Source organism: Microtus pennsylvanicus, chromosome 15 (assembly GCF_037038515.1).
Source record: "Microtus pennsylvanicus isolate mMicPen1 chromosome 15, mMicPen1.hap1, whole genome shotgun sequence".
NCBI classification, from domain to species: Eukaryota; Metazoa; Chordata; class Mammalia; order Rodentia; family Cricetidae; genus Microtus; species Microtus pennsylvanicus.
In genome coordinates, this window is record NC_134593.1 from 24,412,067 (window position 1) to 24,432,266 (window position 20,200).

A 20,200-nucleotide genomic window follows, 5' to 3' on the forward strand; every position below is an offset into this window, starting at 1 on the left:
AGGCATACACCACCATGCCAGGCTGCCTTTTTTTCTTTTTAAATAAACTATCTCTATTATCTCAAAAAAATAATAAAGGAAAGCCGGCAATTTAACTAAAGGGTAGAACCCATGCCTAATACGCATAGAACCCTGATTTCAATCTCCATACCCCTCGCAAAAAAAAAAAAAAAGGAAGAAAGAAGAAAGAGGAAGAAGTAAAGAAAGAGAAAAGGAAAGGGAGAGGGAAGTTCAGAAACTGCAACACATTTTCAAACCGGGGACAGCTGACTACAAGTTCCAGAGAGCGACGCGCGAATTTTCCCGCCGGCGCCTCCGCCCGCCTTTCGGAAACTACAAATCCCGGCATGCTCTGGGATGCACCGGTCCTCGCCCCTCGCCAGTTCCGCCCCCTTTCCCCACAGCCCCCGCCCGCCGGGTTGGACTCGGAGAGTTTGTTCGGTGGCCGTGGCAGACGGAGGTGCAACGATAACCCCGGCAGCGGCACGATGGACGACTCTAAAGTGAAGGTGGCGGTGCGGGTCCGGCCAATGAACCGACGAGGTGAGCGCTCGTCCCGGGTCGGGGGCGACAGGTGCCTGTGGTGCTTTAGCCTCGGCGTCCCGGGGGGTCCCGGCGGGCACCCCTCACCGCGCGTGCGCCTTCGACGGCGCGGCCGGGCCCTCAGCCCTCCGCCCCGCCAGCTGTCACCGCGCTCGCCAGGCCTTGGGCCGCTCCGGCCTCGTAGCCCGCCTGTGCACGCAGCTCTCGGAGCGGACAGCCCCACTTTTCGATTTTCCACGTTTCATCACTTGAACCTGCACCTTGTGGCTGTTTGCAGAAAGGAAGGACGTGCCTTCTTAGTTTCTTCTGGTTTGCTATGTCGAGAGTTTTTCTTTTTTTTTCCTTTTGCTTGAAGTGATAGTCATCAACTCAACAATAAATAGTCTCGGTGCCAAGATTCTTGGGAAATTGTATCTTTCAAACATGCTCTGAAGTCCGTAGGGAGGGTTAGAGAAAGTAGATAAACCCAGGACACGTAAATCATCGTTCCAAGTTGGAAGGACTAAAGCCCAACTCAAGTCCCCAGAGTAGCTGGATTTTGCCTTTGCGGTTTCACCAGAGGCTGCCTGGGCAGGGTGCTTTAAATGAGGTGACGTGTTTAAAAACACTTCGTATACTAGTCTTGTTATTGAGGTTGCTGCTTCCCTCCCAGGAGAAGGAATTGCAGCTAATTGACCAGACTCCTGCCTAGCTGGAATCGTTTTTTAAGTGCCGGCATCACTTTCTAAAGTTTCTTGTTTGTTTTACTGGGTTCAGAGTCAAGTGTGTAGGAAACACAGTTTTTCTGTCTCCTGGCCCTTTTGTGGATAGATGGAGGTAAACATGTGAGACAATTGACAGAGATTTTTCTGGTTGGTTGTTGTGTGGGAAGTTAGTTCGTTTTTCTGTTTCTTGGCGTTGGTTTGCCCACCTGAACCCACTTAAGTCTATGAGGTGAGGTTTCTCTGGGAGACTTATCTTTTTAAGCTCTCAGATGACTGCCTCCTCGAATCTAGGCTCTCATAAACCAAGGTAACCAAGAACTCTGAAAGCTTTCAGAAGCTTCCATTTTTTTTTTTTGAGTCTCCGGGCATCTTTACTAAGTTCACTTTAAGCTTATTGTGATTGTCAGCGTGATGAAGAAAGCACACACACACCAGGCCAAATGAAACCCGACTTATCTGGGTATGATTCGAAAAGGATGGGTTCAGCACATTCTTAAAATTTCCTTTTTTGCAAAACACTTGGAAACGTTAGTGCTGAAAGGAGGCCGCCAACAGGCCACCTCAGCAGGGCTTGGCGCGGGTAGTGAGAGCCGGGCTCCTCTTCCTTGTTTTCTATTACGGGGAGGAAGCTTGACTCTCTTGACTTAATTTGCCATGGTTGTAATTTGGACAGCGGTTGTTAATCACGCTCAGAGTTTTGAGACACACGTCGAATGGTTTTAGCTGTGGAGTGCACGTTGGTTGTTCCTTAGGTTGAACGTTATCTTCCTCCCCCCTCCTTTCTCTCCTTCCTTTCCTTTTTCTTGAGAACTTTCTTGGGACTTTCTACATAGTCCTGGCTGTCCTGGAACTCATTAAGTAGACCAAGCTGGCCTCGAACTCACAGACATCTGTCTGCCTCTGCCTAAGTGCTAGAACTAAAGGCATGGGCCACCAAACTTGACCCTCCTTTCTCTTTTTAAATGTAGGTGCTGAGGATCTCAACCCTGGTCCTCATTTGTGCAGCGCGTGCCTTACCTTCTGAGCCATCTCGCCAGTCCTATTCTTTCCCCATCTAGTTATTTACTTATTTATTGACAGTTTCCTTATGTGGGCCTGGTTGGCCTGGAACTTATTATAGTCATCCTCCTGCCTCAGCCTTCTGAGTGTTGGGATTGTAGGGGTGCCCCGACCACTCCTGGAACTCACTTAAAAATGAATGTTTACAGTTTGACTCCTTTGTCCCGTGACACACTGTCCCCAGTCTCTTGGCTTACTCTGTCTCCTGTCTTTTGTTTTCTGATATGTACTTGGGCTTGGGTTTCCAGTGATCATCATGGATGATTTCTTCATCAACATTATTATGCAATGAATTTTAAAGCCTGCGATTTATAAGCTGGCATCTTGAATTCCTATGAAAAAGCAGTGACAAAACTGAACTCCTTTTTGCTGAGTTTGAAAAGAATCTTATTACTTCAAACGTTACTTCTGGGAAAATCAATGTTTTAAGTAATAGCACCTGGCTGTCAAGTAGATGGGTCTAGTCCTGGGTGCTCCTGACTTAGGGTGTCTGTGCTGGAAGCACCCCGATAATTGGCATTGAGACAGGCTGAGAACGGGTTACGGGAATGCACTCATGGACTCTATTGTTTGAAATAACATTAATGTCCTTTGAGGGAAGTCTGAAGATGTCCAGAACCCTTGGGTGCCTTCAGTTCTTTGTGTGACTCAGTGGCTGGTTGTGTTTAGGGGCTTTAGCTTTTCTGCTCACCTGTCTGTGGGTTTGGCAAACTTGGTTGAAGATCAAGCAGGAGATCCTAATTTAATAATAACTAGAGTTGTAATGGCTAATTTGTTGATTTAAAGAAAGGAGGTGTGTATGTGTGTGTTTGTAGTCTCAGCACTCGGAAGGTGGAGGTAGGAGGATCTTAGCTTGAGGTGAGTCTGGGTGGCACAAATAGTGAAATTGCCTTTTTAAAAAGTAAAACATCCCCTATATTCTTCCCTGCTAGCCAATTAACCTTCCTCCTCCTGACTTCTGTTTTTCATCGTTTTCTTTTTGGGCGATACTGGGGACTTAACCAGGGCCTTGCATATGCTAATATTAACATTCTAGCGTTATGCTCACATGTATGTGTAATCTTACATAATCTTAACATTGTAGCTTTTAGTCCTCTGAAATCGGAAGCTAAACTGCTAAAGGAAAGGGGTAAGCATAGTTTCTTAAAAGATCTTGAGGTTGTATTTACAGATGATGTCATTCTTTTTTTGATACTGGTTTGAGATTTGTCTCAGGTGGCCTACTCAGGCTGACCTCGGACTTGTGTAACTGAGGCTATCCTTGAACTCCTGATCTCTCTGCCTCTAAGTACTGGGATTACAGACTTGCTCTATGATGCTCACCTTTGGTCTAGTCCTTCAGACTGTACAACTAAGCAGATAAGTTTGCATCCTTCCACATGCTGCACAGAAGACCTGTTCATTTATTATTAATTAATCTAATCATTAAATAGGCTGAAAGGTAATTATTATTTTTGTCTTTTGAGACAGGGTTTCTCTGTGTAGCCTTTGGTTGTCCTGGAACTCACCCTGTACACCAGCTTGGCCTTGAACTCACAGAGATTGCATGTCTCTGCCTCCTGAAAGCTGGGATTAAATATGTGCACCACCACTTCCTGCCTGGCTATATTATTTTATGTGCATGAGTGTTTCCCCTGCGTAGATGTATATGCACCTCTAAAGAGGCCAGAGGAGGAAGGTGTTGGATCCCCTGGAATTGGAGTTACGGGCATTGTGAATTTTCATTTGGGTTCTGGAAACTGAACCTGGGTCCTCTGCTAAAGTAGTTAGTGTTTGTAATCACTGAACCATCTCTTCAGCCTCTCTGAACATTTTCAAAGCATAATTTTCATTATTGTATCAGGTACACTCCTCTTTTTCAGGAATTTGACATTTTATATAGTTGGGTATTTTAAAAAATAATCGGTAATGAAAGTGACTACGTGCCAGGTTTCTAGCTCATTCTAGACTGCATGGGAGCTTCAGTCAGAGAACTGCCAGTTTTAGAATATGTGCAAGATTATCCAGGGAAAGAAATAAACTACAAAGTGTTTAGAAAATACCTTTGGCTAGGGGAGTGGAACAGAAAATTATGTTAGAAGTTGAGCCAGAAGGGATAATCTCAGGTATTGCTGAGCATAGGTGATAACTATTTCAGAAGGTATTTCCAGTGAGTTTCAAGTTTGCATTCTGCAGTGTTTAATGCAGGGGAAAACACAAAAAAGTACAGATCAGCACTTCCGTAAATCATGGTCTTAGTGGTGAAGTGGAGGGACCATGGGGTAGCCATGGAAAGTGATGGCAGAGAGACAGACATGCTGTGGGAAGAACAGAACTTTTAACTCCGTGTGTGCCGAAGAGGTGTGTGCCTATTAGTGTAGCTGTTGCTGAATAGAAACTACATAGTGTAGGGCCAGAGCTAGAAGACTCGGGGAAAGGAAATGGACTGCTCTTGTGGAGAACGTTTTGCCAAAGACCTTGTTTGTGTTGCCCAGTGTTGTCCTGTGTCTTCAGGTGTGCTCTTATGGTTTCTATATGAGGAAATGACTGTCAGGTGAGGAGATAAGATGAAAAGATAAACAGGCAGAGCTGACTGCTACTTATTAAGTGCCAGGTGAGTGACAGGGACAGGGAGGAATTTAGAGGAGTGAAAGACCTCTGCAGGCCTGGTGATTAGGGAAGGCTTCACCGCCTGGGTTACAAAACATTCCCAGCAGGAGACCTATGATTTCCAGGGGTGGGAAGGGAAGGCCTCAGTTCCCTGAGGAGGAAGTGTGGCCTGGGAGCCAAGCATAAAGGACCAGAATGAACAAGGCTTGTTTAGGCCGCAGAGACAGGCTTGGTCTGTCCCAAAGGAGAATTCCACAGGTTGACTGGCGAGTGGATGAGGAGGCCTGGTGGAAGCTTGGGACCCCTGCTGACAGCTAGGCCAGAAGTCAGCTTAGGTAGCTGGTCTCTTTAGATTCAGAATTGTACGCGTCCGCAGTCATGGAGAAAGATTGTTGGATTGCAAGACAAGTTCAGAAGACTAGGTAGATGACTCTAAAACCCACTTGATAGAAACGTAACTGGGTGAACCAGAAGTCAGAGGAGGCTGGTCTTACTCAAGTAGCCTTGATTTCAGAAGACACGGGAAACTATAAACGGGAAACTTAGGAGACCTTGCCCGTCTGAAAAGAGAGAGGAAATGTCCTCAGGGAGCAAGGGAACAAGCAAGGCGCTTTTGACCTCGAAGCTGACCACAGGGAGGCTTTGGATCATTCCGAAGGATGCTTGGCAAATGTGGAGCCTTGGGTGGCAGGCTGGACATTTCTGACAGTGTTTGCTGAAACAGAAGGTGCTTGTTTGCTGCAATCTGCTTGACGTGCCAGTGTCCAGTGAAACACCCCAACCATTACAACATTGTTCCTGCCTTCAGTCCAGGGATGAAAGCTTGGAAGCTTGGCTTTGAACACAGAGGACCAGAGCCTCTGCTGAAGGTGCATGCCTGTAACACACAACTTTGTTACAACCTGTGTGACTGTTTCCCTGTCACCTCTGTAAAGCCATGACTAATCCCCCACTTTTCCACTTCCTTCAGTTCTGAATGTGGGAGAAACAACTGACAAAGCTATTACTTAAGGAGATGAATTAAGGCATTTATTGAGTGGAAACAGATTTATTGATTTCTGCTCACTGATGGCAGGACATGTTCTTTGCAGAAACTTGGCAGGGATGAGTGGTACCTGCTGGGGAAGTGTATGAAGTTGGCTTACAAAGTGTTAGGCTTTTATTCATGCAAGCTGTAGGTGGCTTTAGAAAGTGGTATTCATTAACCTATTTAGTTAAGTCTTTTTTTGTGTGTGTGTCTACCTCTATCTATTGTTTTTTTTTTTTTTTTGGAGACAGGGTTTCTCTGTGTAGCTCAGGGCTGGGATTAACGGTATGTGCCCCACCGCCCGGCCTGGTTTTTTTTGAGACAGGGTTTTTAGACAGAATCTTAGTATGTAGTGTGGCTGTTATGTAGACCAGGCCGGCCTTGAACTCATAGAGATCTGCCTGCCTTTGCCTCCTGAGTGCTGGGATTAACAGCACCACAACTGGCCCATCTCTAGGTTTTAAAAAATACATGATTTTACTGTATTCTTCAAACTGAACTTTGAAATGCTTTTGTAGAATTTCTGTATATCGCAATCACAGAGAATGAGCTTAGCCTTGTAGGATAATCAAGCTAGTATGTCAGGGGTCTTCCATTAAAGCCTGTGCTTCTATTGGGCCTCACAGGAGCTAGTCAGATCTAAGACAAATGGTGGGCGAAGGAACCCGACAGTTCTGAGAGGCATGCTTTCTTTTCTTTCTTTTCTTTGCACAGGGTGTTACTGTGTAGCCCAGGCTGGCCTCAAACTCACAAAAGTCCTTCTGCCTGAGTCTCCAGAGTGATGAGAGTACGTACAGGCACTAGTTACCATGCCGGTGAATCACCATCTTCGACCAAAGGAACTTAGGTAACAGCAGGTCGCGCAGATGGGTTCTTTATCAGGGCGCAGATGGTGTGCAGCAACGACAGCGAGTTACGATGCAAAGCAGTAAGGCTTGGGTTGAGAGTGCACTGTTAGCAGTACTGGCTGTCGTCCTGGCCTTCAAGCCGCACAGAAGTGATGCGGAGGAACTCAGATGGATGCTACAGATGAAGTGAGTTCAGGAGGTGGAGGTGTCCATCTGAGGAGCCCTGAGCCTGTGGAATCCTCTGCTTTAGATGACAATAGTGCAGAAGAAGTGCAGGAGAGGCAGGTTTTAGGGGGAGTTGTTGGAGATGATGCGCCTACTTTGCATCATTAGCCAACTTGAGTCAATGCTTATGTGCCAGGTATCTCTATGAGTAAGCTGGTACCGGGAAGAAACTCAGTGGTTGCCCATCGCTGAATGGACAAAGGTAATCGTCTCAACTTAGGGACTGTGGGGTTCTGTAGAGACCTGGAGTCATTCTGTAGAAAAGAGAATTTGTGTTAGGGCTCGTGTGAAGGAGGTCACAGAGGCCAAGATAAGGTCCCAAAGAGCATGAGGTGGCGGTAATGCCGTGTAGGATCAGGGTGACAAAATGTGTCACAGAATAATTGGCCTGCAGTCAGATGTCACAGGAGTGGCCAGTGGCTTTGGCCTCATGGTGTTAATGGTAATTTTCAGAATAGCATCACCTAAATAGATGAATGATTTGGTGATGGGGTGTGGGCCGCATGTTGAGGAGTAAGAGGGTCTGCCAGTGTTGAGACTTGAGAGTCTGTATGAATACTCTGTAGCTCCCTGGGCACAGGAAGGCTAAGGAATGGTGTCTAGAGGGCCAGGCAACTAGTGCTAGACCTTTCCAGCCTCCTATTGATTTAATTTCTTTTTAAAGTCTGGGAGATATTTGGTCCATTTATACCCAGTAAGCTGATGCAGAGGGAAAGCTTTGAAATGTGGGAGGAAAAGGATGGTTCCCTAATGAAGAGGCCCTGGACAGCTTCATTTTCTTGGCAAGATTAAAATGTGAAGAATTGGAAGTGAGAAGAACTGGGTGAGCTGAAACGATCAGAGACAGTGTGTAGAAATGGCTTAGTTGGTAGCATGTTTGCTTAGCATGCTTGGAGCCTGGTCTCCACCCCCCAGCACCACATAAAATGGGTGTGGTTGTGCATGCCAGTAGTCCCAGGGAAGGATCCGAAGGTCGTCCTTGGCAGTCCTGTGAACCACAATAAACCATGTCTCAAAGGAAACATAAAGCACTTGAAGGACTCCAGCAGTATTTTATATCTGTCGAGAGTAGTAGGGTTATAGGACTTTCTAAGTTTCCTCCCCTTCTTCCTCCTCCTCTCTCTCTCCCTTCTTACTTTGCCCAGGCTGGCCTTAGCCTCCTGAACAGTTGGAACTTCAGGTGTTGCCACCACGCTTGGCTCTTCCTCCTCCTTTTAAAATGTAGATGAAGTTTGAGCGCCAAAACTGTACCCTTTAGTGTCTTAGAACACTCAGAGACGTGTGGCCACCACTGCTTTTTGGTCCCAGAATGTTTGCTTCATCCAAGTCACAGTCACTCCCCGTTCCCCGATCCCTTTTCATTTCTGAGGATTTACCTGTTCAGGCATTTTGTGAATGTCATACAACATGGAACAGATTTCTTCCAGTTCATTCCAGCGTAATGAATTCAGGACTTGTTTGTGCTGTATAGCATGAATCAAAACTCCATTCTTTTTATGTCTGAATAAGAATTTGATTATGCTTCATTTGGTTTTCTCATAGTTGATGGGCATTTGGCTTGTTTCCACCTTTTGGCTATTATGAGTCAAGCTGCTATGAACATTTGAGTATAAGTTTAGTTTGTTCTTTTTTTGAGATGGAGGCTCACTGTGTAGCTTTGGCTTTCCTGGAACTCACTTTGTAGATCAGGCTGGCCTTGAATTTACAGAGTTCTGCCTGCTTCTACCTTTAGGATGCTGGGATTAAAGGTATGTGCCACCATGTCTGGCGTAAGTTTAGCTTTTTGATTCAGGTATGTGGCCCAGGTAGTCCTTGAACTCCTGTTCAACCTGTCCCCACTCCCATCTCTTCCTCCCTCCTCGTCTGGTGCTGACATCATAGGCTGTGCCACCTTTCTCAGCTTGTATACAGGTTTTTGTATGGAGGTGTCTTTTCATTTATTCTGTGTATGCATGGACACAGGAGTGGAGTTGCCCTGGCATACAGCAGTTCTACTGTGGAGGAACTGCAGAGCCATACGGTAACGTGCCTGCATCCCTCTCCATCCCCTCAGTGCATGGAGGCTGCAGTTTCTCCCCATCGATGCTCAAGGGCTGAACCCCGGGCCTTGCACTGCAGTGCTGGTGCTCTGCTGTTGAGCTCCTCTGCCAGCCCCATCTGAGAGGGTTTTAGTCACCCATTTGCAGATCCTGAGGTTGGTTTGTTTTGAGTGCTTGGGACCACAAAACATTATTGTAGCTTTTCACTCTGTTCTCTCTTCCGCTTAACACACACCACCCCTTTATTTCATCTTTTCAGTGCTCCTCCATACTAGAGCTCAGTTCCATTTAGATAGAGATTACTTCTTATATGTATTTACGTGTCTTACATATGGAAAGCCTTTCTTTACAAAGTATTACATGTATTTATTGGAGAGCAGCACATGTGTTAAAGCACATGTGGAGGTCAGAGGACAGCTGTAGGAATTGTGCTCTCCTTCCACCACGTGCACCCTGGGGATTAAACTCAGGTGTCAGGCTAGGCAGCAGGTGCCTTTACCCACTGAGCCATCTTCCAGCTCCCAGTTTGCTTTTCACTTTTTTTTTCTTTTTGCCAACTCCCCTCCCCAACCTGGAACATTGGACCACAGTAAGAAGGGTCCAGAAACCTGCAAGTTAAAAGGATCAGCCACTTCCGTAAGCAGTGTAGATCAGTGAAGAGTTGGCATGTGGCATAGGTGACTTGAAAACAGGACCACATATTACCTGCAGACTTTAAAACTAAAGACTGAATCTTATAAGTAATTTATTATCTCCCTTTACACAATGGTGCCTAGCGGTATTGAAGAGTCACTTAGTGCTAGCTTCTTTAGTGACATGATTGGTAAGGGGAGGGAGGGCATGGGCAATCTGGTTTGGAAATTACAAAGACAGATTACCAAATGGGCATCTCTGATGCTTCACTCACAAGTGACTGATGCATTTCCGCAGACAGAACATGAGTTACATAAGGGGAGTGTCCCAGGCCCTGCCTGAATTTTACTGTGAAGTCATCGGGGTGCAAATCATAGCCGATTTGTACATCGAAGAAAGACTTGTTTCAAATGATTGCTCACTCTTCTATGGTGACTAATACACTTTACTGAATAAGCAGAGGTGTTAGCTGTTGATATTTAATATTATGGATAATTTGACAGGGAAAGGCATCCTACTTGGGAATACTGGCCTGGGGCCTTTCATGCTAATATGGTGGGTACATTTCCTGTCCTTTTAAAGAAGGCTTAGGAGTATATCAAAGTACCCATGATCCTGAGGATTATAAAGCTTGCTTAGTCATAACACAATATATTACTGAAGGTTTCTAGTTGGTTGTCAGATATAGTGTTAATTAAGTCTCAATCTTGTTACTTTAGGTTTCATTATGAATAAACATGCCCATGTTACTTATTGTAATAGCGACCAGTATTTGGCAATGGGTTAAGCATTTGAAGTGTATTGGTCAGAGGCCTTAAGGATGTTTCACACTGAGTCACCATCACCACCATCCATGAGCAGAGCTTTCTCATATTATAAAATCAGGTGTGGTAACATATAACTAATCCCAGCACTTGGGAGGTAGAGACCGGAGGCAGAGACTGGGGGATTGTTGCAAGTTTTTTGTCCAGATTGGGCTACGGTGTGACACCTTGCCGCATCCCCATACCCCCAAACTTTGAAATTGCGTAGTTATTATCTGCTCCCCCCCCCATTCATCCTGCTGATCCTGGCACCCACCATTTTCCTTTCTGTCTCTGTGAGTCTGACTCTGGGGCCTCATGTAAGTGGAATCTTACCTAGGGTACATTTCCTTTTGTGACTGCTTCATCCCTTAGCATAGTGACCTCAAGGTTCATCCCTGAAGTGGGTGTGGTGTTGCACACCTGTGAACCCAGCACTTGGTAGTAGAGACAGGAGAATCAAGAGTTCAAGGACAGCCTCAGTTACATATATATAGAGAGAGTGAAAGGATAGGCTGGGTTACATGGGACTCTGTCTCAAAAACATATATAGCACATACCAGAATTTGTTTCTTTTTAAAAGCTGAATGTTATATGTGTGCGTGCACAAACACACACGCGTACATGCTCACATGTATATACACATATATACATATTGTTTATCCAGTCATTCAGTAGTGATTCTTGAGTTTTTTCCACTTTTAGAGAATATGAATAATGCTGCTATGAACGAACTCCTTAGCTTATTTTTGCAGAGGCAGTACATAGCCACCCATGGTATATATGCTCACATGTATGTCAGTGTGTGCAAGAGGAGGCTAGAGGATGATGCACGTCTTCCTCAGTCACTCTCCAGCTTGTTTTTGAGATGCAGTCTCACACTGAACCCAGAGTTTGTCATTTTGCTGCAGCTTTGCTAAGCTTTTTAGGTAGGTGTTAGGGATCGAACTCAGGTTCTCATGCTGAGTAAAGTGCTCTTAGTCATGGAGCCATCTCTCCAGCCCCGGAATGGTTTTTCAGATAACCAGCCTTCAAGCTTTCGAGACCTCACTGCTTGTATGGGTGTGTGTCCGTGACTGTAAACCCTGACACATTCTAAAAGGTTCCTTGAAAAGCTCTTGTTAATATCTGTCCACCAGTTGATGGAATCGGGGTGGGGATTTTATTTGGTAAATACTGAGCTATGGGTGTGACCCATCATTACAGAGGCACAAAACAGGAGGATGGCTTGCGTTCCAGTCTGGGCTACAGTGTAAAATGCAAGAAAACCCATTCCCCACAAAAAAACAATTGAATGAACAAAAACTCCTGAGCTAATAAAGAAGTGCAGATTGCTGTTCACGTGCTAAAGACTGTCTTTGAGGGGCATGTAAGGGTATTTACAAATGTAGATGTCTTGAGGATAAAATGAATTTATGTTTGCTGTTTTTTTATTTATTTATTTATTTTTTTTTGGTTTTGTCGAGACAGGGTTTCTCTGTGGTTTTTGGAGCCTGTCCTGGAACTAGCTCTTGTAGACCAGGCTGGTCTCGAACTCACAGAGATCCGCCTGCGTCTGCCTCCCAAGTGCTGGGATTAAAGGCATGTGCCACCACCGCCCAGCAGTTTCCAGTTTCTTAATTATACCATCTGATGCTCCCGAATTATTAACTGAATTTGATGACCTACATGGTGTGTGTGTGTGAGTGCTGCAGAGGGAAAAGCTATTGCCAGCAGTTTAGACACACACCTCTAACCCAGAACATGGCAAACTGAGGTGAGAGGACCATGGTTTGATTCCAGCCTGAGAGAAAGCAATAAATACCCTATCTGAAAAGAGGCAGGGTGGAGGTGGCACGCAGGGCAGAAGTATACAGATGTATGGACGTTGAAGGAAAATGTTTAGATTCTTTGAATCCTCTCTTAATTCAAAGTAATTTGGTCAACCATTCTTAGGGAAAGCCCAGTTTTGCAGGTAGGCAGGAGGCATTCTTAGCAAACTCAAAGCGACATTGACTTTGTGGTGGGTGGTGAGATTGTAGGCTCTGAGTCAGGGTTTCCGGAGCTTTACTGATGTGTTTGTGTAATAAAGATCTGCATGAGGGCCCAGCTAATGCAGTGTGGTCAGATGTCACTGGGCAAGCCTATTAGCCAATCTCCATGGTGTGCATGCTCAGGCTTACCCCACAGACGCGAGGAAGTGCTAACATGTTTGTTAAGCTGCCCCTCTAGTATCTGGACTTTCTTGCCTCCTTTGGGGACTGTCTAGAATTGGTTGAAGCACAAAGCATTAGAAGTAGACTTCAAGGCTGACTGACTGGTCACCACAGAATACAACCTCCCCTATTGGAATTAGTTTTTCACATCTAGGTAAAACTGAAGGTAAATTGAATAGTTGATATGCAAAAGTTAATTTAGGGCTGGCAAAGGAGGGACTTGTCTTATTTTGTATTTGTTATGTAAGTTAAATTGAGTAAAAATTTGGCTTCTCTGTCATGGAATTCCTTTATCCCAAATGTGACACAGACATTTATTTGGCCAAGGTTATTTGGGAAATACTACTGAATCTACAGCGCACAGCCCCTTTCCTGAGAGCTTATCTTTTACCACTGGGGAGTGAGGCAGGCTGAAGCAGTTTCTTTCTTTGGGTCAGACAAACAGAAGAAAATAAAAGTAAGAGAACTTACACACATGACTAGTCTTTTTTAAACAGCTGTGTTCAGACATAATCCAGTAGTTTGCTCGACTGTACACTCATAAACACGTTTTGTCACCCTCAGAAGAAAGCTAGACCTGTAGCAGTCGCTCCTTTGCACCAGCCAGCCATCCTCACTTTCTGTTTGCACAGTTCTCCACTTGGGTGTTTAGTCGAATGGATTCTCATAGCACATTGTCTTTGTGACTGTGTATTACAATTTTTCTATTGCTATTGTTATTGTGTGTGAGGTATGTGTGTGTGCAGATGTGAGCCTGCCGTGGTGTGTGTGGAGGTTAGACTGGTTCTCTTTTTCCACCTTTACATGGGTCACAGGTTTGGAACTCAGGTTGCAGGCTTGTGTTGTAAGTACCTTTGCCTTTTGAGCCATCTCACTGGCCTGTGCCTGTCTGTTTTCACTCAGTGTAAGCCTCGGCCAAGTAGTAGCTTGTATCAGTAGTTCATTCATTTTATTTTATTACTTTAAAGTAATAAAATTGTTGTGTGTACTAACTGCCTATGTGGAGATCAGAGAACAGCTTTGGGAGTTGATTCTTTACTTCCACTGTGGGTTCCAAGGGCAGAATGCAGGTTATCAGGCTTGCCCATCAAGCTTTTTCCCTGCTGAGCCATCTCTCCGGCCCCGTTCATTTGAATTATTGAGTAATGTTCCATTCTGTGGCAGTTCACATTATCTGTGTTTTGCTTGATGGACTTTGGAATTCTTTCTTTTTCTGCTTTATGCAAAATATACAGCTGTGAACATTTTGTCTGGGAGTTCTTGTGTGGATACAGGTTTCTGTGTTTCTCTTGAATTCTATCTAAGAATAGAATTGCTGGGTTGTATGATGACCCTGCTTAGCCCTTTTAGGGACAGTTTTCCCAAGTGACTGCCCACTTTCATGCCAGTCATGTGCCTTCTGCACATCCTTGCCAACCTTTGTTTTGCTTTGTTGATTATAGTTCTCTGAATGGGTGTGAGGGGGCATCTCATTGTGGTTTGGTTGTCTTCCTATGGTGCTGGGTGATGCTGCATGTCTTCCTGTACTCATTGGGCACTTTTGTACCTTGTTTGAGTGTTGTCTTTTCTGATACTTTGTCCATTTGAAGATTGATTAGTCATCATTTTTATTATTGACGTGTAAGGGTAAGACTTCTGTTGTTGTTTGAGACAATATTCCTAGTCTATGCTGGCCTCTACATCTTTATACATCTGAGGGTCACCTTCAACTCCTGATCCTTCTGTCTCTACTTCCCAAGTGCTGGGTCTGCACCTCCATGTGCAGCCAAGAGTTCTCTACATATTCTAATGTGAGCCCCTTAGTATGCAGATGCCATTGGAAAACTTTTTTTTCCAGCTCAGTGTGGTCTTTTCTCTGTTTTTTTTTTTTTTTTTTGACTCCCACCCCTGCCCATGTTGCTGAGGGATTTAACTCAGAGCCTCCTGAGGTCTCTCTACTGAGTATAGCCCCAATCCCTGCCTTGAACCTGTGTGCTTGGGGTGTCACTGCCGACTTAGCAGTATGAAGATTTTGTTTATGAACATAGAGTGTCTTTCCCTTTATTTAAGTCTTTAACTCTTTTCAACTGTATTTTGGATTTTTCAGAATACAAATCTTGAATTTCTTTTCAATTCATTCCTAATTTTAAATTTTTGATACTATTTTAAGTGCAATTATTTTTTAATTTCATTTTCCTATTTCCATTGCTGATGGGTGTATAGAAACACAAATTGATGCTTAACTATTCAGAAGCATATTGTGTGTACACACACACACACATACACACACAAATTGTTTGGTCTTTTTCTAGTGGATCTTATAGGACGTTTCTGTACACAAGACAGAACCATCGGCAAATAGAGAGATTCATGCTTTCTTCCTTCCCAGTCTGAATACCTGTGTTTGTTTTTCTTGCTTGACTGCCCTGACTAGAATGTCTAGTACAGTGGTTAGCAGAATTTGAGCAGTAAGCATCCTTGTTCTGATGTTGGAGGTTGAACCGTCTAGTCCCTCGCCATCAAGTATGATGCTAGCTTTATTAGATTGAGAAAGTTCCCTTCTCTTCTTAGCGTATTTCTCCTGAAACACTGGAATTTCTGTTAAATATTTTCCCCAAATTATTCATTTCTTAAATATGGCTTTTCTTTTCTTTTTAATCTGCAGAAATTGACTTACATACCAAATGTGTGGTGGATGTCGAAGCAAACAAAGTTATTCTGAATCCTGTAAATACAAATCTTTCCAAAGGAGATGCCCGGTAAGTTAAGAAACAATGTCATGTTCACTGAAATTATCAGTGGCTCCTGGACGAATTTGGGCGCTCCCTATAGACATAGACGCAGCCTACCAGGAGGCTGTTCTCAGGCTGCAGATGAGTGGTGAGGGGATGTTACGAGGTTTCAGACAGAGCTCCGGATAGTGGAAACTCGGATAAGGGCGAGCACTGTGGACAGGTAGTGCTGGGTGAAGATCCAGGCAGGTGAATGCAGAGAGGGCAGAAAGGGAGACTGCACGGACGCCTTAGTGGGGAGGCTTCTCCTTAGGCTTGCCCAAGTCCTGCCATCAGTCGGGGCCAATTCCAAGTGCTACCTTCTTGAAGACTTTCCTGCAGCCCTTAGAAGGTTGTCTCTTCTAAATACAGGCGAACTGGAGACCACCTAGTTTAATTACTGCACATTGCTAACTCTTTGAGGGGCACCCTGATCCTCTCAGACTGAGGACAGATATTTCAGCATCACTTGTGAATTTGGACAAATGTGTGAACAGAAGGAAAGAGTGAGAAGGTGAATTAGGAAAGAACAAATGAGATTAATTATGTTTGTCTCAAAAAATGGAGTGAAATGAATTAGATAACTAAGCTGGACTCAGATCGTAGACACGCCAGGAAGCAGACAAGGAGGTTTACCTTGTAGCCCAGGCTAGCCTTGAATTTATTGTTTTCTGCTCCCAGCCTCCTGAGTGCTGGATTACAGCTGTATGCTACCATACCTTTCTCTGGCTTGTATGAGCAGGAGGTGAATTGGGAAAAGTTGGTGCTGTAGAAAGCAGAGGAAAGTTGGGGATGCTTTTGTGCTGACCCTGGACTTGGAAGTCAGATACTCTGTAAAAACTGGGTAGTGTGGCTTATGGTGATCTTTTGATTTGAATCTAACAATTGCTGGGTGTGGGGTCAGAGATTCTGGATTGAATCCATCCATAGCTGTCATGTAGCTAGTGTTTCTCTCTTAGATAGGGCCTTGTTTTGTGGTCAAAGCTAGCCTGGAACTCATAGAAATCCTCTTGCCTCAGCTTCCTGAGTGGCTAGAGTATAGGTGAAAACCACCATGCCTGCCTTGTAGCTAGTTAATTTTAATTTATTTGAACCAAATTTCTATGATGCCAGATTTACCTATTTCACAGAATAATTTTTTTTCCTTCAAAGATCAAATTAATGTTTGGTCAAATATTTCATAAAGTGCTTTGCAAATGTTTATTGTACTGATGGTGGAGATATTTCTTAAGTATCTCTAGTAATAAGGATTATGGGTTATGTTATTAATGACATATTAAGGGTATAGTCTTGTAAAACATGATACTGAGAGTCTGGGGATGTAGCTCAGTTGGTAGAGTGCTTGCCTCACATACATAGGGCCCTGTGTTGAATGCCCAGCACCACATAAACCAGGCCTGGTGGACTCCTGTAATCTCAGCACTCATGGTGGAGTCAAAAGGATCAGAAATTTAAGGTTACCTTTGGGCTCATCTTGAGTTAGAGGCTAGCTTGGGCTACCAAAAGAGTTTGCCAGGATTTCATACTGGCCAGTAAAATGCACATGGCTCTGTGGGGCATTGCTTTTGTTTTTTTTTTCACTTCGGGGACTTGCAGTACAGATGCATTATTTGGATCCGTGGGTAACTTCGTGTAAATCTGGATATAGTGACTGCGCTCAGAATTCTGACTTTGCCTCCCTAAGGCATGGCAGCTCACCCTTGCACTTTGTTCACCCGGTGCTTCTGTTATCTCTTGTTACTTCAAAAGCATAGTACCTTAAAATGGCAGCCATCAGTTTTTGTTCTGTGGTTTCTGTGCTTCAGGAGACCAGTCAGGGCACAGTGGGATGGCTTGCTCTACTCCATGTTATGTAGGATCTGGCTGGGAGATTGAAGACAGGGTTCGGAATCATCTGGAAGGGCTGTGGACATCAGGCCTGGTAGTTCACATCTTCTGTTGAGTGGAGATGTCTTTGAGGATGTGTGAAGACTACAATTCATAATCTGGTGACCAGTTCCAAGATGAATGTCCCAAAGGAGGCCAAGCCAGGAGGAAGCATATCTGCCTTGTATGTCCATTGTGTGGGTCTGTGTGGTCAGTTTTGTCCCATTTTCCTGCTCAAGGCTAGTGGAAAACGCTATAGTTTGTGAAGTTATTTCTTGTGTGTGTGTGTTTCTGTGTCTGTGTGTATGCATATGCAGATCAGAAGTCAACCAGCAGGAGCTGGTTCTCTCTTTCTTCCTTGTGGTTCCCTGGTTTCGACCTCAGGTCTCAGGGATGGTAGCATGTGCTCTTACCCAATAAGCATCTCTGGTTTAGAGGAAGGAAGCATTCAGCCTCCAAGCCTTGGGTTCTAAGGATGGCATTGGTAGGGTGACAGGTAGATATGCCCACTGTCTTTGGGTGCAGTCTTTCAGATTATGGGGTGTAGCTGCCTGAGAAAGTGACTGAAATGAAGTGAGCCTACAAACTTAAAACAGTACCTGTCCCCCGAGATCTTCCTGTCTTGGAGGTCTGTGAAAAAGTAGCACGTTTTGATTATATAGATTATTTTGGATGGTTCTTTTCTCTCATATAGTAAGAATAGAAATTGAATATTATTTACTATTGTAGAGTACAAAGTTCCAAGAAGAATTAAGTATAATTACATATAAGGTTTTTTGGCCAAATAAAGTTAAGCAACTTGACTTTTGAGACAAGGTATCCCTGTATAACTATGTAGCCCAGGCCAGCCTTGAACTAATTAACGATCTCCCTGCCTCTGCCTCAGAGAGCTGAGACTATAGGCATACGCCATCATGCTCAACTTTGAACCATGGATTTTTAAAGAACAAATTTTCATTTAAGTATATACATGTACAGAGAAGTGCATAGCTTGGTGAATTTTTTTGAATAATTTATTTTAACTTTATTTTAGGTGCATTGGTGTAAATGTGTCAGCTCCCAGGGAGCTGAAGCTACAGGCAGTTGTGAGCTGCCATGTGGGTGCTGGGAATTGAACCCGGGTCCTCTGGAAGAGCAGCCAGTGCTCTTAACCATTGAGCTACCTTTCCAGCCCCAGCTTGGTGAATTTTTATAAATTGGATATTCTTCTACAACCAGTACCATGTAAAGGATTGCTCAACCAATAAAAGTGCTTGACACCAAGCCTAGTGACTTGAAATCCATGGTGGAAGGAGAGAACTGAATCCTGAAAGATATCCTTTGACCCATGCAAGAGCAGTAAATAAAATAAGAATGAGAAAAAGGAACAGAACATTGCTAGTGTGCAAAAGATTACTTGATGAGATCTCCCTCTCGACCTTCCTCCTTTCTTCCACAGGATGTCATAAGCTAGACCAGGCTGGCTGGCCCGCCCATCCCCCTTCCCTCCCTCCCCTCTCCCTCCTCTCTCTTTTTTTTTTTTATTTCTTTCTTTTCTTTCTTTCTTTCAAAATATCAAGTTGAAAAGAGAAAATAGAAATTTCAAATGTAGGAGTCAGTTGCTTAAGCTAGCTTCATACATTTGAAAAGAAATAAGAAGGAAATCATAAATCAAGAGGTTAAAATTTGATATCATACTCAAAAGTACTAGATCTTTTCTTTACACTTTTTTAAGGTTTATTTTTAGTATGTGTGTCTCTGTGCCTCATGTGTGCAGGTACCTGCTGAGGTCAGAAGAGAGCGTCAGATCCTTTGGAACCGGAGTTACATTGGGCTATGAGCCACCCTGTGTGGGTGCTGGAACTGAACTGTGGTCCTCTGGAAGAGCAGCAGTTTTTGTCAACCACTGAGCCATCTCTCCAGCCCTACCTTAAATTTTCATTAGTGACATCATTATCTTGTAGAGTATGGAGTAACAGATCACAGCTTCACAGGAGCTGTACTTATGACTAGGAAACTAGAGATTTTCAGTTAACTTGGAAGTGTTTGCATCAGTATCCTCAGCTCTTGGGAGGCTGAGGCAGGCAAGAGGATTGCCAGCCCGGGACATAGTGAGTTCAGGAATAGCCCGGGTTTTATAGTCAGTTCCGGGTGCACAGTGAGCCCTCTAGAAATGTCCGCTGTTACTCTCAGTGTGCTGTTATTATTTTAATACTGCATTCCAGTTAAAGTCCATGCTATAATAGAGTTTAATAAAGGTGGTAAATACTTAAAAAAATCAACATGTTTAGTTAGAACTTGAGTGTCTGTGGCTATCAAGAAGTTACCTAGGTTCTAAAGTTTTCAGCCTTTCAGGACGAGAAATTTTAGAAATACCGATTATTGGGACTGGAGAGATGTCTCAGTGGGGCTTCCTGCCCCTGTTGAGAACCCAGGTTTTGTTTCCAGCATTACATGATACATCACAACTGCATGTAATTCAATTCAGGGGTTCTGATGTTGTCTTTTGGGTCCACAGACTCCTGCACACATATGGTGGCACATAAACTCACAAAGGTATAATAAGATAAGAATAATAATAAATAAATCTTTGTGTGTGGTCAGAGGATAACTTGATGGGGTTGGTTCTCTCCTTCCACCTTTACAGGGGTTCAGAGGATCAAATTCAGATCATCAAGCTTTTCAACAAGTGCTTTTACCCACTGAGTCATTTCACTGGCCCAGGATCTGAAAACTTTGAGTTTTCCCAACGTTGATTGGGCACTTAGTGACTAATTTGCCTTCTCTTAACAAGACGGCTCCCCTGGGCAGGAGAGTGAGCTCAGTTGGCAAGTGTTTGCCATGCAGTCATGAAGACCTAAATTCAGACCTAAGGACCCATATAAAAAAGCTGGGGTGGTGTCACACATTGTAATTCCCCGCACTCGTGAGGCAGCAATG

General features: G+C 44.1%; 1 protein-coding gene across 4 annotated transcripts in view; it reads left to right on the forward strand.

Moving 5' to 3' along the window:
* Window positions 1-395: 395 nt before the first annotated feature.
* Window positions 396-20,200, forward strand: part of Kif13b (kinesin family member 13B) — a 147,693-nt gene continuing 127,888 nt past the window's right edge. For 2 of the 4 annotated variants that reach the window (XM_075949952.1, XM_075949953.1), the window contains exons 1-2: window positions 405-543; window positions 15,310-15,403. In XM_075949952.1, the coding sequence (XP_075806067.1) occupies window positions 489-543; window positions 15,310-15,403 (149 nt within the window). In that variant the 5' untranslated portion in view covers window positions 405-488. Of the gene's footprint in view, window positions 544-15,309; window positions 15,408-20,200 lie in introns of all 4 variants that reach the window. The other 2 variants (XM_075949955.1, XM_075949954.1) reach the window with 2 other exon arrangements.